This window comes from Panthera leo, chromosome B3 (genome assembly GCF_018350215.1).
Source record: "Panthera leo isolate Ple1 chromosome B3, P.leo_Ple1_pat1.1, whole genome shotgun sequence".
Classification (NCBI taxonomy): Eukaryota; Metazoa; Chordata; class Mammalia; order Carnivora; family Felidae; genus Panthera; species Panthera leo.
Window position 1 is genome coordinate 144,285,976 of NC_056684.1, and position 14,536 is coordinate 144,300,511.

General features: G+C 52.5%; 1 protein-coding gene across 1 annotated transcript; it reads left to right on the forward strand.

Annotated features, from left to right (window-relative positions):
• The first annotated feature begins 13,742 nt into the window (after window positions 1-13,742).
• On the forward strand, window positions 13,743-14,289 carry LOC122221457 (thioredoxin-like). Its single transcript, XM_042940715.1, has 2 exons — window positions 13,743-13,899; window positions 14,179-14,289. Exons 1-2 carry the CDS (start codon window positions 13,743-13,745, stop codon window positions 14,277-14,279), a joined length of 258 nt encoding a protein of 85 aa, XP_042796649.1. The 3' UTR covers window positions 14,280-14,289.
• Window positions 14,290-14,536: the final 247 nt, after the last annotated feature.

Genomic DNA, 14,536 nt, shown 5'->3' on the forward strand with positions numbered 1-14,536 from the left:
AACACCCTTATCACCAGAGACAGAAAATCTAGAGCCAAGAAGGCCGTATCGACAACCATGTTATGTTCTATTAATCTCGTACCTAGGTCCAAATTCCACTTAGAATTCTTTACTAGTCAAAGCTCCCAGACACTGAAAGAGGGACCCTTTCACACCACTGGTGAGAATGCAAACTGGGGCAGCCACACTGGAAAACAGAGCGGAGGTTCCTCAAAAAAATTACAAATAGAACTACCCTACGACCCAGCAATTGCACTACTAGGCATTTATCCACGAGATGCAGGTGTGCTGTTTCGAAGGGGCACATGCACCCCCATGCTTATAGCAGCCCTATCGACAAGAGCCAAAGTCTGGAAAGAGCCCAAATGTCCATCAATAGATGGATAAAGAAGATATGGTATATATACACAATGGAGTATTATTCGGCAATCAAAAAGAATGAAATCTTGCCATTTGTAACTATGTGGATGGAACTAGAGGGTATGATGCTAAGCGAAATTAATCAGAGAAAGACAAATATCATATGAGTTCACTCATATGAGGACTTTAAGACACAGAACAGATGAACATAAGGGAAGGGAAGCAAAAATAATATAAAAACAGGGAGGGGGACAAAACAGAAGAGACTCTTAAATATAGAGAACTGAGGGTTGCTGGAGGGGAGGTAGCTGGGGGCATGGGCTAAATGGACAAAGGGCATTGAGGACACTTGTGGGGTTGAGCACGGGGTGTTATATGTAGGGGTTGGATCACTGGAATCTACTCCCGAAGTCATTGTTACACTATATGCTAACTAACTTGGATGGATGTAAATTTAAATAAATAAACAAACAAACAAATAAACAAATCTCCCAAACACCTGTTTTCTTTATCCTGCCAATTTCTCAAAATTTAGTGCCTCTCTGTCTAAAAGTACAAAAACTGCCCATCTGGGTCTCTTCCTTAGATCTCAGTTTTATATTAGGCCTCCGTGCACACAGAACAAAACTTTGGGTTTTTTGTCCCATTGACCCATCTCACGTCAGCTTAGTCTTGAGTCCAGCTGGAAGATCCCCGAGGTAGAGAAGAATTCTTTCTTCCCTGCAACACGATCGCCCTTGCCCCTTCAAATCCCCTCCCCCACCCAGTCGGACGGGTCCCATGTTTCTTTCAACCCGGTTCCACAGCACACTCCCACGAGCCTTGTCCTTAGGGACTCAATTCAACATTCTAGAACAGTCCTCCATTTCTAGGACAGCGCCTTGGTTTCTGAGGACCATCTGGCTCATTTGCCATTCCCTGTGTTCCTACTTCCTGCTCACAGAGACAGAAGCACACGCATATCCACACTTAACTAAGGGACACAGAGCTCACAGAACACAGCGAGCATGCAGAGATGTTGGTATTGCCCTAAACACACACCACAATATCCCCCTCCCCACGTGTTGCAAAACAGGGCCCCTGTCCGGTGCCGGGGGTTTTCCTATGAGGCAGGTGCTACTTTATAGATATGCAGTGAGACAAGGAGATGGCCTGAGGCCCTGCAGCTGGAAGGTGCTAGAACGGGGGAGCCAGCCCCACAGGCAACTCCAGAGCTTCTCCTCCTAGAAATGCTGGGGGGGGGGGGTGCTCCCAGAGAATCCTTTTTTTCCTGATGCAAAGACTTTTGGGCTCTGAATATGAAGCATGCTGTATCCAGAATCCGGAACCAGAAAGATACTCCCACAGCCTGAAGGGAAGTCCATACAATGTGTCCCCCCAGGTCACCTGCCTGGAGCGGAGCCCTCGCAAGGCGTTTGGATGAAAGGGGCCAAACTTCAGCGGCCGCAGGGAGGCTGCCCTGGAACCCTGGCGCCCTGCCCCCAGTTCTCTAAGAGTCCGAGATGAACATGATCAGCAATCAGAAGAGGACTGTGTCTAGTGGGCTTGGGCGGCCAGACCTCGGCATCCTGCCCAGGTCTGGAAGCTTGGGCATGAGGGACACCTCGGTTCTGGGGACTCCCCCACCAGCAGCACAGACCAGGAACCTCGAAAGCCGTAGAGCCTCATGAGTTACACGTCCAGGTGACACAGGAGAACTGGTGGCCTTGACGAGGCTACAGGAGAAGGGGCGGGCAGAGGGGCAGGGGGCGTGGACAGAGGACAAAACCCCCTCAGTCGGGCTTAAGGCCACCGAGAGGAGCCACCGTCCCTGTATTAGATGCCTCGCTCCTGTAAACTGACCAACTCCCAGCTTAGGAGCCTCCTGGGGACAGAAGGTGGGTCTGCCAGGCTGGAGAGAAATCTCGGAGAATCCCAAAGTTTCACTTTCTGTTTTGCTTTTCCTGTTTCTCTGGAGTTTCTCAGAAACCATTTGGAAGTTCCCTTTGTCTCCCCCACCCGCTCAAATCACATCCTAGTAGATGAGTTCATGTGAGGCAACAAACGCCCTCTTCATGGGGTTTCCAGCCTCTTACGAGACTACCCAGGGTCCCAGCACAGCTGCCCACCCGAGTGGAATGTCCCCTCCCTCTTCTCTAGTTCAAGGGGCACCTGGCAGGTTACACAGGCCCCTGCTGGACCCCAGCTCACACTGGCACCCCCGGGAGGGAGAGGCAGGCTTTCTCTAAATGTCCCCTCGCCTCCACGCTGCTGGGCACCACCCCGAAGGGGTCCCAGGAAAGCCCCAGCCTGAGCCAGCTGCTCAGAACCCCACCGGCGTGGCCACAGCTCAGGGGAGCTCAGGACAGAGTGCGGCAGCCGCTGCAAAAACTCCAGTTGGGCGCCGTCCCCACGAGCCTGAGGGCTTCCCCCTAACCCTCCGGGGCCTGTTCTCTCCCTTTACCAACTAGCTTCACCAGACAGAGCGGAGCGATGCGCCCCTCCTTTTCTAGCACCAGATGGTGGAGCTTAGAACCCCGCCGTCCACGCGTGGTTCCCATGCAGGGGGGCGAGGGGGATGTGCCAGACCCATGAAGGTTTTAAATGCACATACCTTCAGCCCTAATAATTCCACTACGAAAACTTCAATATCCTGACAGATCCAGATTCCCTCCACAATCTGGACCTCGGTGCCTTTATAAAAGCTGAAGCCACATACAGGCTGGAACGCACCTGGAAGGAACCAGCCTAATAAACTGTCTACAGCAGTCAGACCAGCTGGAACTCCCACAGCCACTGGCGGCGATGAGGCTCATCTCGAGACGCACAACTCAAGGAAAAGAGCCAAGGGCAGCGCACACACAGCTTTTAGAGGTCACCTTGGCGGCCTGCTCGCGGCCCACCTTCCTCTGTCTTCAAGGCCGGAAGGATCGCATCCCTAACCTGTCATCACCTCTCTCCCTCCGACCACAGGTGGAGAAGGCTGTCCACCTTGAAGGACTCATGATGCCACTGGACACCCTTAATCACACCCGGACCGTCCCTTTCTCCTTGTCGCACATTCACGTCCCAAGAATTAGGGCGAGAATATCTTTATACCTTGACCATTATGACTCTGCCAACCAAAACAGTGCATCCTAAAGGCTGCTTGTGGCCATCTACAGGAAGAGTCCCCATTCCTTTTCGTGGGTACATCCTCTTTAGCCCTCCAAGGACGGACCACAGCCTACTCAACCGATCCCTTCTGTGAGGAAATAAATGGAATTTTCCCTTGAATCCACTTTACTATAAGCCCAGTGGAATCCCAGACACACCCTTGAATATTTACCAGCTACTGATTATACAGCTGAAACAAATATTTTTAGTAAGCAGCAAATTCTACACTGGCTCCCTGACCCACAGAATAAAGGTTTCCGGATAGAAAAGACTTCACTAGAGGATAAAACAAGTGCTGAAGGGAATCCTAGAGATGAGGGTGTCGTCAAAGACAGAAACACAGTCCCATCTGACTCGGGACAGAGATGCCCTGCCGGCCAGCCCCCAGTGCTGCTAATCACACCCCTTGATACAAAATCCTCCCTCCCGGGGCACCTGGGTGGTTCAGTCGGTTAGGCATCCGACTCTTGATTTCTGCTCAGGTCTTGATCTAATGGTTGATGAGTTCAAGTCCTGCATCAGGCTCCAAGCTGTCAGTGCAGAGTCTGCTTGAGATTCTCTCTCTCTCTCTCTCTCTCTCTCTCTCTCTCTCTCTCTCTGCCCCTCCCCGGCTCATTCTCTCCCTCCCCCCCACCCATCTCTCAAAATAAATAAATACAACTTAAAAAAATCCTCCCTCCCAAAGTGTATGAAATCTGCTTGCTTGCCTCTGTTCCTGCCACTGCCCCATCCAAGCGTCCTAACTGCAGATCCGTGACAGCAGGCAGGCTCTCTCCTGCTCCCTTCCAGGGCTGGTCTTGGTGTTCAAATGCAGATCTGGTCAACTCACCCCTACTCAGCCAGCTTCCTGTCGCCCAAGGACTCAGTCACATTTATTAGAGGACTGAGGTCTTGAAGACCTTTTGGCCCATCCCACCTCCCTGCCTACCTGCCCCCCTCAGCGCTGCAGCCACACAGCTCCTGCCCGCCCCCTTCCCTCACTCTCCCCCTCCTCCTCCAGGAGGCCCCCAAGACAAGAGCGCAAGAGCCAGATGTGTGCCTCGTGGCCCCTGACCTCTACCTCTACCCGTTCAGCGTCCCTCTTCCCAAAGACTCGTCAGCTGCGTGAGATCGGGCCTGGGTTGGCCCCTGAGTCCTGGTGCCCGGAAGGGCCTGGTGCCCGGCAGGGTTCAGCAGAGACTGGCTGAATGAATGAATGAATGAATGAACATGTGGATCAAAGAGTCTCCGAGGCCCCTCTTAAGGTGTGTGCCTTCCCACAGCACCTCTCCTGCTGGAGTGGGGGCCGGGCCGGGGCCCCTCAAGCCCTTCTGCCTCTGGGGCTGGGCGACTCCCCAGGCTTTGCCCCCTCTCTGGAGCAGTGGGCCTGACCAGCGATGTCCACCTCTGCCCCGTGAGCAATCATAGTTCCACGAAAAAAAAAAAACAAAAACAAAAAAACGAAGCTTCGTGGTGGGTCGCTCCCACGGGTGTTGCCTAAGCGGGGCTGGGGCCAGGAGAGAAGGGTCTTCCCTCCCTCAGGTGCCCCTCGGAGCCCCACTGTCCGCAGAAGCAGAATGACGCTGGGATAATCTCTCCCACATCCTAAATTCCCAGGAAGCCGGCAAAATCGTGCAACGCGTCCCCTTTGTAAAATCCTCCTATTCATCGAGATGCCCACTTGCCCTTTCAGAACCTGCCCCTGTGTCTGTCCCCCCTCCCTCCCCTCCAGGGGTCTGCTGACTGAGGTGGGCCGGCCACCTGCCACTCGAGGGGGCCACGCGTGAGCACCTGGCTGGGGGGAGAGGAGGCCATGTGCATGCGGGAACACAGGAAGTAACCCCACAGAGCCCAGGATCAGTCTGCCCAACCTGGAGTAAGAAAGCTCTCCCTCGACTGTTCTGACTCCGACGGATCCGGCTCCTGCCCTGTGGCCGGAGGCTACGGCAACGCCTGGTCTCTCTCCTAGAACCCTAAAGAAACAGAGCGCGGGGCCCAGAGGATGGGGACAGACGCTGCGGACCTCACCCACCCTCGCTCCGGGAGGAAGAGCTCGCTGTCCGTGCCTGTGGAGCCCCCAAGAGGGCCGGTGTGGGCGCAGGCTGTGGCCTCCCCGGGGCGCAGTGTCCACTCCCGGTCCCCAGCAGCCTCGAAGTGCACCCGCACAGACCCACCCCGGAAGCCCCCCACCTCCTCTTCCTCCACTGGGAGACTGTCCAACAGCTTTGACACTCGTCACCAGGGCAGGAGAGAGGACGTGGGGGGTGGGGGAGAAGGGGTGGGGGGGCGGGGAGGCTGGGACCCCATACTCAGGAGATGAGGAAGGGGCGATGGCCTCTTCCCCGGGGCAAAAAGCACAACGTTACGTCGAGACGGACCCCCTTCGGCAGTGTCGAGGAGTCGAACCATTTGGGGGCCACTAACCGTGTGAAGAGTTTAAGTTCAAAAGTAAGGTCAAGGGAAAGGGGCGGCGGGTGGGGAGGAAGCTGCGAACCCTCGGAGGTGGGTTCGGAACGAGGGCGAGGGCGCAGCGCGGGGAGGCCCTCCGGGCCTGGGCACCGCGGGGCGCCACCTGTCGGGGGCCGCAGCCGCTGGGCTCGGGCTGGCGAGTGCGGCGCCGCTGGCTTCCCCGGGAGCCGCGGCCGCGCGGCCGCACCTGCGGGACTGGCGCCCCCCACCGCGCTTCCCTCCCGGGTTCGGGAACACGTCGGGGCCGCTGCACGGCCGGCTGCAGAATCCGGATGAGAAAAGGCCTCGGCCCGGGCCGCCGCGAGTAATACCGGAGACACGAGCGGGAAGCGAAGTCTGCGGACACCCGACCTCCGCCGAGACGGCGGCCGCGTGCCGCCACCTGGTGGCCGGGGCTGGGAGCGTCCGCTGGCATTTGGCGCTTTGCCCACCTGGTGGCGGGCGACTCGGCCCAGGTGAGACCCGGAGAGCGGGACTGAGATCTTGCCCTCAGAAGACAGGTGAGAGCCTGATCAACGGGGGACATTTTCTGAGTAACGTTTCCATAAACATTTGAAGGCTCTGAGTTCTTTCAAGAAAAATCCTTTCCAAAAAAAAAAAAGAGGCAGAGCACAGAATGACGGTGGTCATTATAGCAGCCCAGGTGCCCCCTCTTACACAGCAGGCCCTGCTAAACGCCATTGCGGTTGTCCCGCAGGTAACACGCACAAGTGCCAGGACAGGGCTTTCCCACCGCAGGCTCCAGCTCACAAGAAGAACTACATTCCAATGTGTCCCGATACTTGCCTATATATATATATGTATATGGCCCCTTTTGGTATTTTCTACTCTATGCTACTTAGGGTTGCCAGATTTAGTAATAAAAAAAAAAACAGGACTCCTGGGCTGCCCGGGGGGCCTCAGTTGAGCATCCAACTCTTGATTTCAGCTCAGGCCATGATCTACCACTTCATGAGATTGAGCCCCGTGTCCCGCTCTGCACGGACAGCATGTAGCCTGCTTGGGATTCTCTCTCTCTGCCCCTCCCCCCCCCACACACACACACACTCTCTCTTCCTCTCTCAGAATAAACAGACAAACAAACATTTAAAAATACAGGATCCCGAGGGGCACCTGGGTGGCTCAGTCGGTTAAGCATCCGACTTCAGATCGAGTCATGATCTCGTGGTTCACAGATTCCAGCCCCGAATCAGGCTCTTGGCTGACAGTTCAGAGCCTGGAACCTGTCGGATTCTGTGTCTCCCTCTCTCTCTGCCCCTTCCCCGCTCCACTCTGTCTCTCTCAAAAATAAATAAACACTTTTAAAATTTTTAAATAAATAAAAAAGATCTTTGGCCCATTAAAAAAAATACAGGACCTCAGTTATATTTGAATTTCAGATAAATAAATAACTGACTTTTTTTTTTAGTATGTGTACATCCCACACAATATTTAGGGTATATTTACAGTAAAAAAAAATTATTTGTTTTGTAAGTGAAATGGAAATTTAACTGGGTGTCCTGTATTTTTTTTGCAAACCTTAATTCTACCCCATTTGTTTAATGCTGGTTACAATACTGCAACCCAGTATTACAGCCTGCTAATGAGTCAGAGGCCCCAGTTTGAAGACATTGCCTTAGGTGACAGGGCCAGAAGCATTTCCTTCTGCAGGGAAACCAAAGTCAGTGGAAGAATTTGTACCCAAATTGGACAGTCACCACCCCTCCCCTGCCAAGACCCACCCCCCCCTTAGCTGCAGTGAGCCACTTCCCCCACCAATGGCCTGGGCACACCATCGCAAAAGGTCTGGGAGTTTTTAAAGATGACTGTGGTGCACACACATGACTAGGCACAATTACTCTGCTTTGTAAACAAATATTCAATGTGCTAAAATACTACATTTTTTTTAAACGTTTTTATTTATTTTTGAGACAGAGAGAGACAGAGCATGAACGGGGGAGGGTCACAGAGAGAGGGAGACACAGAATCTGAAACAGGCTCCAGGCTCTGAGCTGTCAGCACAGAGCCCGACGCGGGGCTCGAACTCACGGACCGTGAGATCATGACCTGAGCTGAAGTCGGACGCTCAACCGACTGAGCCACCCAGGCGCCCCTAAAATACTACATTTTAAAACCTGGTTTTTGAGTATAAACAGTTTAAAAATATTATTATGATGTTTATAAATCCAGTCAGTTTTTAGGGGCGCCTGGGTGGCTCAAGTTGGTTGAGTGACCGACTTCGGCTCAGGTCATAATCTCACGGTCTGTGAGTTCAAGCCCGGCGTCGGGCTCTGCGCTGACCGCTGAGAGCCTGAAGCCTGCTTCGGATTCTGTGTCTCCCCCTCTCTCTGCCCCTCCCCTGCTCATGCTCTGTGTGTCTGTCTCTCTCTCAATAATAAATAAACATTAAAAAAATTAAAATCAATTAAACAAATCCAGTCAATTTTCACAATCACAAGGGGTCTTTGGTATTTAGTCTCATTTACAAGGGAGGTCAAGTAAAAACTCTTAAACCTTTAAAAGTATACATTTAATTACTGTAAATACTTCCATTGCATAATTACAAGCAAAACATTCCCTAGTAGATGTAAACTGGTACAGCCACTGGGGAAAACAGTATGGAGGTTCCTCAAAAAATTAAAATAGAAATACCATATGATCCAATAATCCCACAACTGCATTTTACCCAAAGAAAATGAAAACACTAACTCAAAATGCCTATGCACTCCTATATTTATTGCAGCACTATTTACAATAGCCAAGATACGAAAACAACCTAAGAGTCCATCAATAGATGAATGGATAAGGAAGATGTGGTGTGCGTGCATGTACACACACACATGCACACACAAACACACTATTATTCAGCCATAAAAAGGGATGAGATCATGCCACTTGAAACAACACGGGATGATCTGCCAGGTATAATGCTAAGTGAAGCAAGTCATGCTGAGAAAGACAAACACCATAGGATTTCGCTCACATGTGGAATCTAAAAACAAATGAATAAACAAACAAAAAGCAGAATCAGACCTGCAAATACTGAGAACAAACTGATGGTGGCCAGGAAGAGGAGGGTGGGAGATGGACAAAATGGGTGAAAGGGAGAGGGAGACATAGGCTCCCAGTTACAAAGCGAGTAAGTCATGGGAATAAAAGGCACAGCATAGGGAAGGTCGTCAGTGGTGTTGTAATAGCATTGCACGGTGACAGGTGGCCACACTGGTGGCCAAGCATAGCATAATGTAGAGTTGTCCAATCACGACATGCACACCTGAAACTAATGTAACATTGTGTCAACTACACTCAAATTTAAAAATTAATTTAGGGACGCCTGGGGGGCACAGTCGGTTGAGCGTCCGACTTCGGCTCAGGTCATGATCTCACGGTTCGTGGGTTCGGGCCCCGCGTCGGGCTCTGTGCTGACGGCTGGGAGCCTGGAGCCTGCTTCGGATCCTGTGTCTCCCTCTCTCTCTGCCCCTCCCCCATTCACACTCTGTGTGTGTGTGTGTGTGTGTGTGTGTGTGTGTGTGTGTGTATGTGTGTGTCTTAAAAAATAAATAAAAATTTTTTAAAAACCCCCAGTAATATGGTAACTCTTCAGTCCTGGCACACAGAAGAAGTGCTTTCTTTCCAAGCACTAGCAGACGGTGAGGACACCTGTCATGGAGAGTGAGGACAGCATTATTTCACGCATGCACATCCGCTCTCCCCCCCCCCACCCCCCAACGTGGACCAGACCTTCTACTGGAGGGAGATGTGGAAAGCAAGGATTCAGGTCGACCTCTTCCCCTTGCCCAGGAAGAAAGAAACCTGGGGAGAAGCTTCTGCCTAGGAGGGGGTCCCCGCGGACGTGAGCTCCGCTGTGAATGTCAAGTTTGACGTTGGACGAGTGACTTCTCCCCAGGGCCTCCTCTACAGAGTGACACCCAGAATTCAGCAGTTTTACTCAAGATCACTTCTACCTTCGCTTATTCCACGGATGCTCATTAAGTTACCCAAGACACGGGGGCTACATTCGTTTCCCAGGACTGACCTAAGGCACCATGGACCAGGCAGCTTACACAACAGGAGTTCATATGCTAGTGGTTCTGGACGCCAAAAATCCACTCGGGGCCTCAGCAGGGTGGCTTGCTCCTGACACCTCTCTCCCTGGGACGTTGATGGCCATCTTCTCCCCATGTCCTCACATGGTCTCTGTACATGTCTGTGTCCTGATCTCTGCGTCCTGATCTCTGCTTCTTATAAGGACACCAGTCCTGGGGCACCTGGGTGGCTCAGTGGGTTAAGCGTCTGACTTTGGCTCAGGTCATGATCTTGTGGTTAATGAGTTTGAGCCCTGCATCAGGCTGTGTGCTGACAGCTCAGGGCCTGGAGCCTGCTTCAGATTCTGTCTCCTTCTCTCTCTGCCCCTCCCCTGCTCGTGCTCTCTCTCTCAAAAATAAGCACTAAAAAAAAAATAAACAAATAAGGACACCGGCCCTATTGGATCAGGACTCACCCTAATGACCCCTTCTTAACTTGACCACACCTGTGTGGACCCCATCTCCAAATACAGTCACGTTCTGCGGTGCTGGGGGTTAGGATTTCAACCTGTGCATCTGGGGAGGGAGGTAATTAGATGCTGGTGCTTAAAAACATAGATGCTGGTGCTTAAAAAACAGAAAGAAGACACAGTCCCAGGACCTGAGGTGTCCCAAAGCCTGGTAGATGTGAATACAGCCTCGCCCACAGCAGAGCCCAAACCCGAGCCGAGCCGTGGCTGTGGCCCAGAGCAGGGCCTCCCAGAGCCGCTGCGGAGAACCCAGGCCCAGCTCAAACAAATCGTCCGTGTGCGTTTGTGTGTTTTGGGTGGGGCAGAGGTTGGCCACAAGTGCTGCAGGTGACAGCTAAGTCACCCATGCGATGGGTTCCTGTAATTGCCATGCTGCCCTGTCCATGGGGAAGCCTTTCCGGGAGCAGAGCTGGGCTGCCCTTCTGTGCGGTGCAGGGAGGCTTCCACAGCGCCAGAGAGCAAAAATTATGGCACGGCACAGAGCAGGTTGTCGAAAGTATGAGCTCGTGGCCAGATCCCTTCCCTCCCACCCCCTCCTGCCCTCCAAGAAGTCACCCCCTGTCTGCCCTGCTGGCTTCACTCAGCGAATACTGTTCTTATAAACAGCTGGCCCAGATTCCCAGCTTGAGTTAGGATGCTCCCCAGGCAGTCAAGGGTGTTCGGTGATGAATTTCAACGCGGCTTAAAAGCATGAAAACTTGCAAGCAACCTTGGGCTGCTCCCTCCAGTGGGGACAACGCTGCCGGCACCCGCCAGAGGCCCTGGCCCCACGCGAGACCCCATCAGGCTTCAGGTGCCTGTGGCACTTCCCCCAGACTCGATGCTGACTCACGGAGCCACTGCAGAAACGTCTCTGCTTTAAACTTTAATTGACCTACATTCTTTCCTAGATCTCATGACCTGATTTTCCATTTTCTCTCTGCTGGGACCTACACAGCGGCAAAAGAACCACCTTCTCTTTAGCCCCAACACCCGTCAAACAGGGGCTTGACCTCCAAAGCAGAGGACACAGGCACAGAAGCAGGCGGGGGCTTGTGACAAACGCGTCGGTCAGGGGCACTGTTCCCCTTCATCTTTGCATCTGTAATCACGGAGGTGGGGCGAGGGGACAGGTCCAGGCCGGTCATGCCCAGAAGAATGTGGTGGCCGTAAGGACGCAGACCCTGAGATCCAGGGAAGGTAACTGGTCCAGGGCACAGCTGCCGAGCTCTGAGATCCAAGCTTCCCATGGCTGCCACCAGCCGTGACCGAGCGCAGCAAGGATGTTCGGGCAGGCCCGCTCCTAGGACACAAGGCCTCCTCTCATGGCCGCGCCAGACCTTGCTGAGGCAGCAGGCCCTCCAAGCCACCAGCCTTCCCTCCTCACCCTGGAGTCCAATGTGCATGGCTGTCCCCGCTCTTCCCGCCCTCGGCACCTGCATCCGTTTTCTCCCCCACGGACATCTCCCTCGTGCAAACCTTTAGTCCCCGCTGCTTCTCAGAGGAGCCCCAACATCACCCCTCCATCGTGACATGGGAAACAAAGGCCAGAAGGAAATGGCAGATAAAATTAAATTTCCTCATAACCTGCAGCCCATTGACAGATACTTCAGACCAAGACAGAGTAGAACATTTCTCCACGCACCTGCGAACATCCTGATGTTAATGCCTTAGTAGAGGGAAAACCACCTTGGCTGGACAACAGCAAGGCCTCAGGCATCTTAGGAGCCTTCCTTAGCACATCACAGATCCTGTCCCCACGTTTTAATAAAATCACCTTTTTTTGCACCAAAGATGTCTTCAAGAATTCTTTCTACGTCGTCAGCTCCGGACCCCCCACCATCACCCCAAAACCTCATCAACACTCATCACTCAACAAAGCGCCAACGTGGGCAGGAAACGGAGCTGGGTGCCGCAGCATTCGGTCACAAAGAGCCAACAGTCTGGCTGCAGGGCACGCAAGCAGGGCAGAGCAACCTGTTAAAGAAGCAGAAGGTCCTTCCTTTCCTTTGTTACCCTATTTGCCCTTGGGAGGACAAAGCACGACAAATAGGCTTTTTTGTTTTCAAAGGTATGCGTCTCTCGAAGCAGTAAATTCTAGTGTTCGGGCTGGGGGGGTAATCAGCAATTGTGTTTCCCAAAGGAACAGCAGGAAACCACCAGGCAGGTGTGGGGCTCCCCAAAGACAGTCCATAAACAGGCACAAAAAGAAGGCTCATTGGAGGGGAGGGGATGGGGTGTAGGCATTTTCCAGGAGGGACATAGCCAGAGCAGGAAGGGACAGCAGGCCAGAGAGAAAGCATACAACATCATCGGAAGAACGCACGGCATCCAGGCCGGACCAGAGGGCAGCAGAGATCCTGTATTCAGGAGGGCGGCAGCCCCATCCAAGGCAACCAAGCTCAACCACCCAAAATGATGTCACCTGGTCACTTTGTGTTCCGTGGGTTTAAAAGAAAAAGTGGCTGGGGCACCTGGATGGCTCAGTCGGTTGAGTGTCCGACTTCAACTTAGGTCTGTCTCATGGTTTGTGAGTTCAAGCCCTGCATCTGGCTCTCTCTCAAAATAAATACACTTAAAAAAAAAAACAAAAAGAGAGAGAGAAAGTGGCAAAGTGCAGAGCCTGACTCCTGAAGGCATCCTGACACCGTGCTGGGACCACCTTGGGCAATTTCCACTGGGCAAGAGAGAGAAAGAGCCAAGTGTCCCTTAGCAGGAGGCCCAGGGCCTCCCGCCATATTCCTGACTCTCCATTCAATCTCGGATTTCCTTACAACCCCACAAAGCCCTTGGGTTCTCTCCAAACTGACACGCAACGTGTCCCTTCAACACCCAAGCAGAGTCTCGTGACCACTCGTCACCCCAGGCCAATTAGGGAAGCGCTCTCCGTGACAGCCAGTACGTGCACACACGCAGCTCACAGAACGGGACTGTGGTCACTCTGCTCCTTCTGCTGCGTCTCACTTTTTAAAAATGCTCTTCTGTGTAGGATGTGCCCCAAGAGTGAACTTCAAAGCGAACTGCGGCCTACGTGGGTAATGACCACACGTCGATGTGGGCTCATCAATTGTAACAAATGTCCCACCTGGTGGGATGTCCACACTGGGAGAGGCGTGCCTGTGTGTGGACAGCGGGCATGATGGAAATCTCTAATTTCCGCTCAGTTTCACTGTGAATCTGAAGCTGCTCCCGAAAGGTAAAACGTGGGGCGCCTGGAGCTCTGGCCGCGTTTAGGATCCACCTTCCATTGGTCCTTACGGTCGCTTGTCAGACCCCAGCCGCCAAAATGGTGAAGCAGATCGAGAGCAAATACGCTTTTCAGGAAGCCTTGAACAGTGAGGGGAAAACTTTAGTAGTTGACTTCTCTGCCACAGGGTGTGGGCCTTGCAAAATGGTCAAGTCCATCTCTCATCCCCTCTCTGAGAAGGATCCCAACGTGGTGTGCCTTGAAGTAGACGTGGGTGACTGTCAGAGGTTGCTTCAGATGTGAAGTCAACCCTCCCGTTTTTATTTATTTATTTTTTTTTTTTTAATTTATTTTTGGGACAGAGAGAGACAGAGCATGAACGGGGGAGGGGCAGAGAGAGAGAGGGAGACACAGAATCGGAAACAGGCTCCAGGCTCCGAGCCATCAGCCCAGAGCCTGACGCGGGGTTCGAACTCACGGACCGCGAGATCGTGACCTGGCTGAAGTCGGACGCTTAACCGACTGCACCACCCAGGCACCCCTACCCTCCCGTTTTTAAAAATGGGACAGAAGGTGGGTGAATTTTCTGGAGCTGATAAGGAGAAACTTGAAGCTACCATTAACGAATTAATCTAATTATGTTTTCTGAAAACATAACCAGTCATTGGATGTTGACAACTTGTGATATTTTTTATTTACAAAAAGGAAAGATCAAGTATGAAGACTATATACCCAACTGCCATCTGATTATAAGTGACAATAAAATATTAATTCTAAAAAAAAAAAAAAAAAAAAAAAAAAGGGGCACCTGGCTGGCTCAGTCTGCTAAGCATCCAGCCCTTGATTTCTGCTCAGGTCATGATCCCACGGTTCATGGATCGAGCCCCGTGTCA

Coding starts and splice junctions, on each gene's coding strand:
- LOC122221457 (XM_042940715.1), top strand. CDS start 13,743: ATGGTGAAGCAGATCGAGAGCAAATACGCTTTTCAGGAAGCCTTGAAC. Junction 13,900..14,178: donor GAAGGATCCCAACGTGGTGT/GCCTTGAAGTAG, acceptor TGCACCACCCAG/GCACCCCTACCCTCCCGTTT.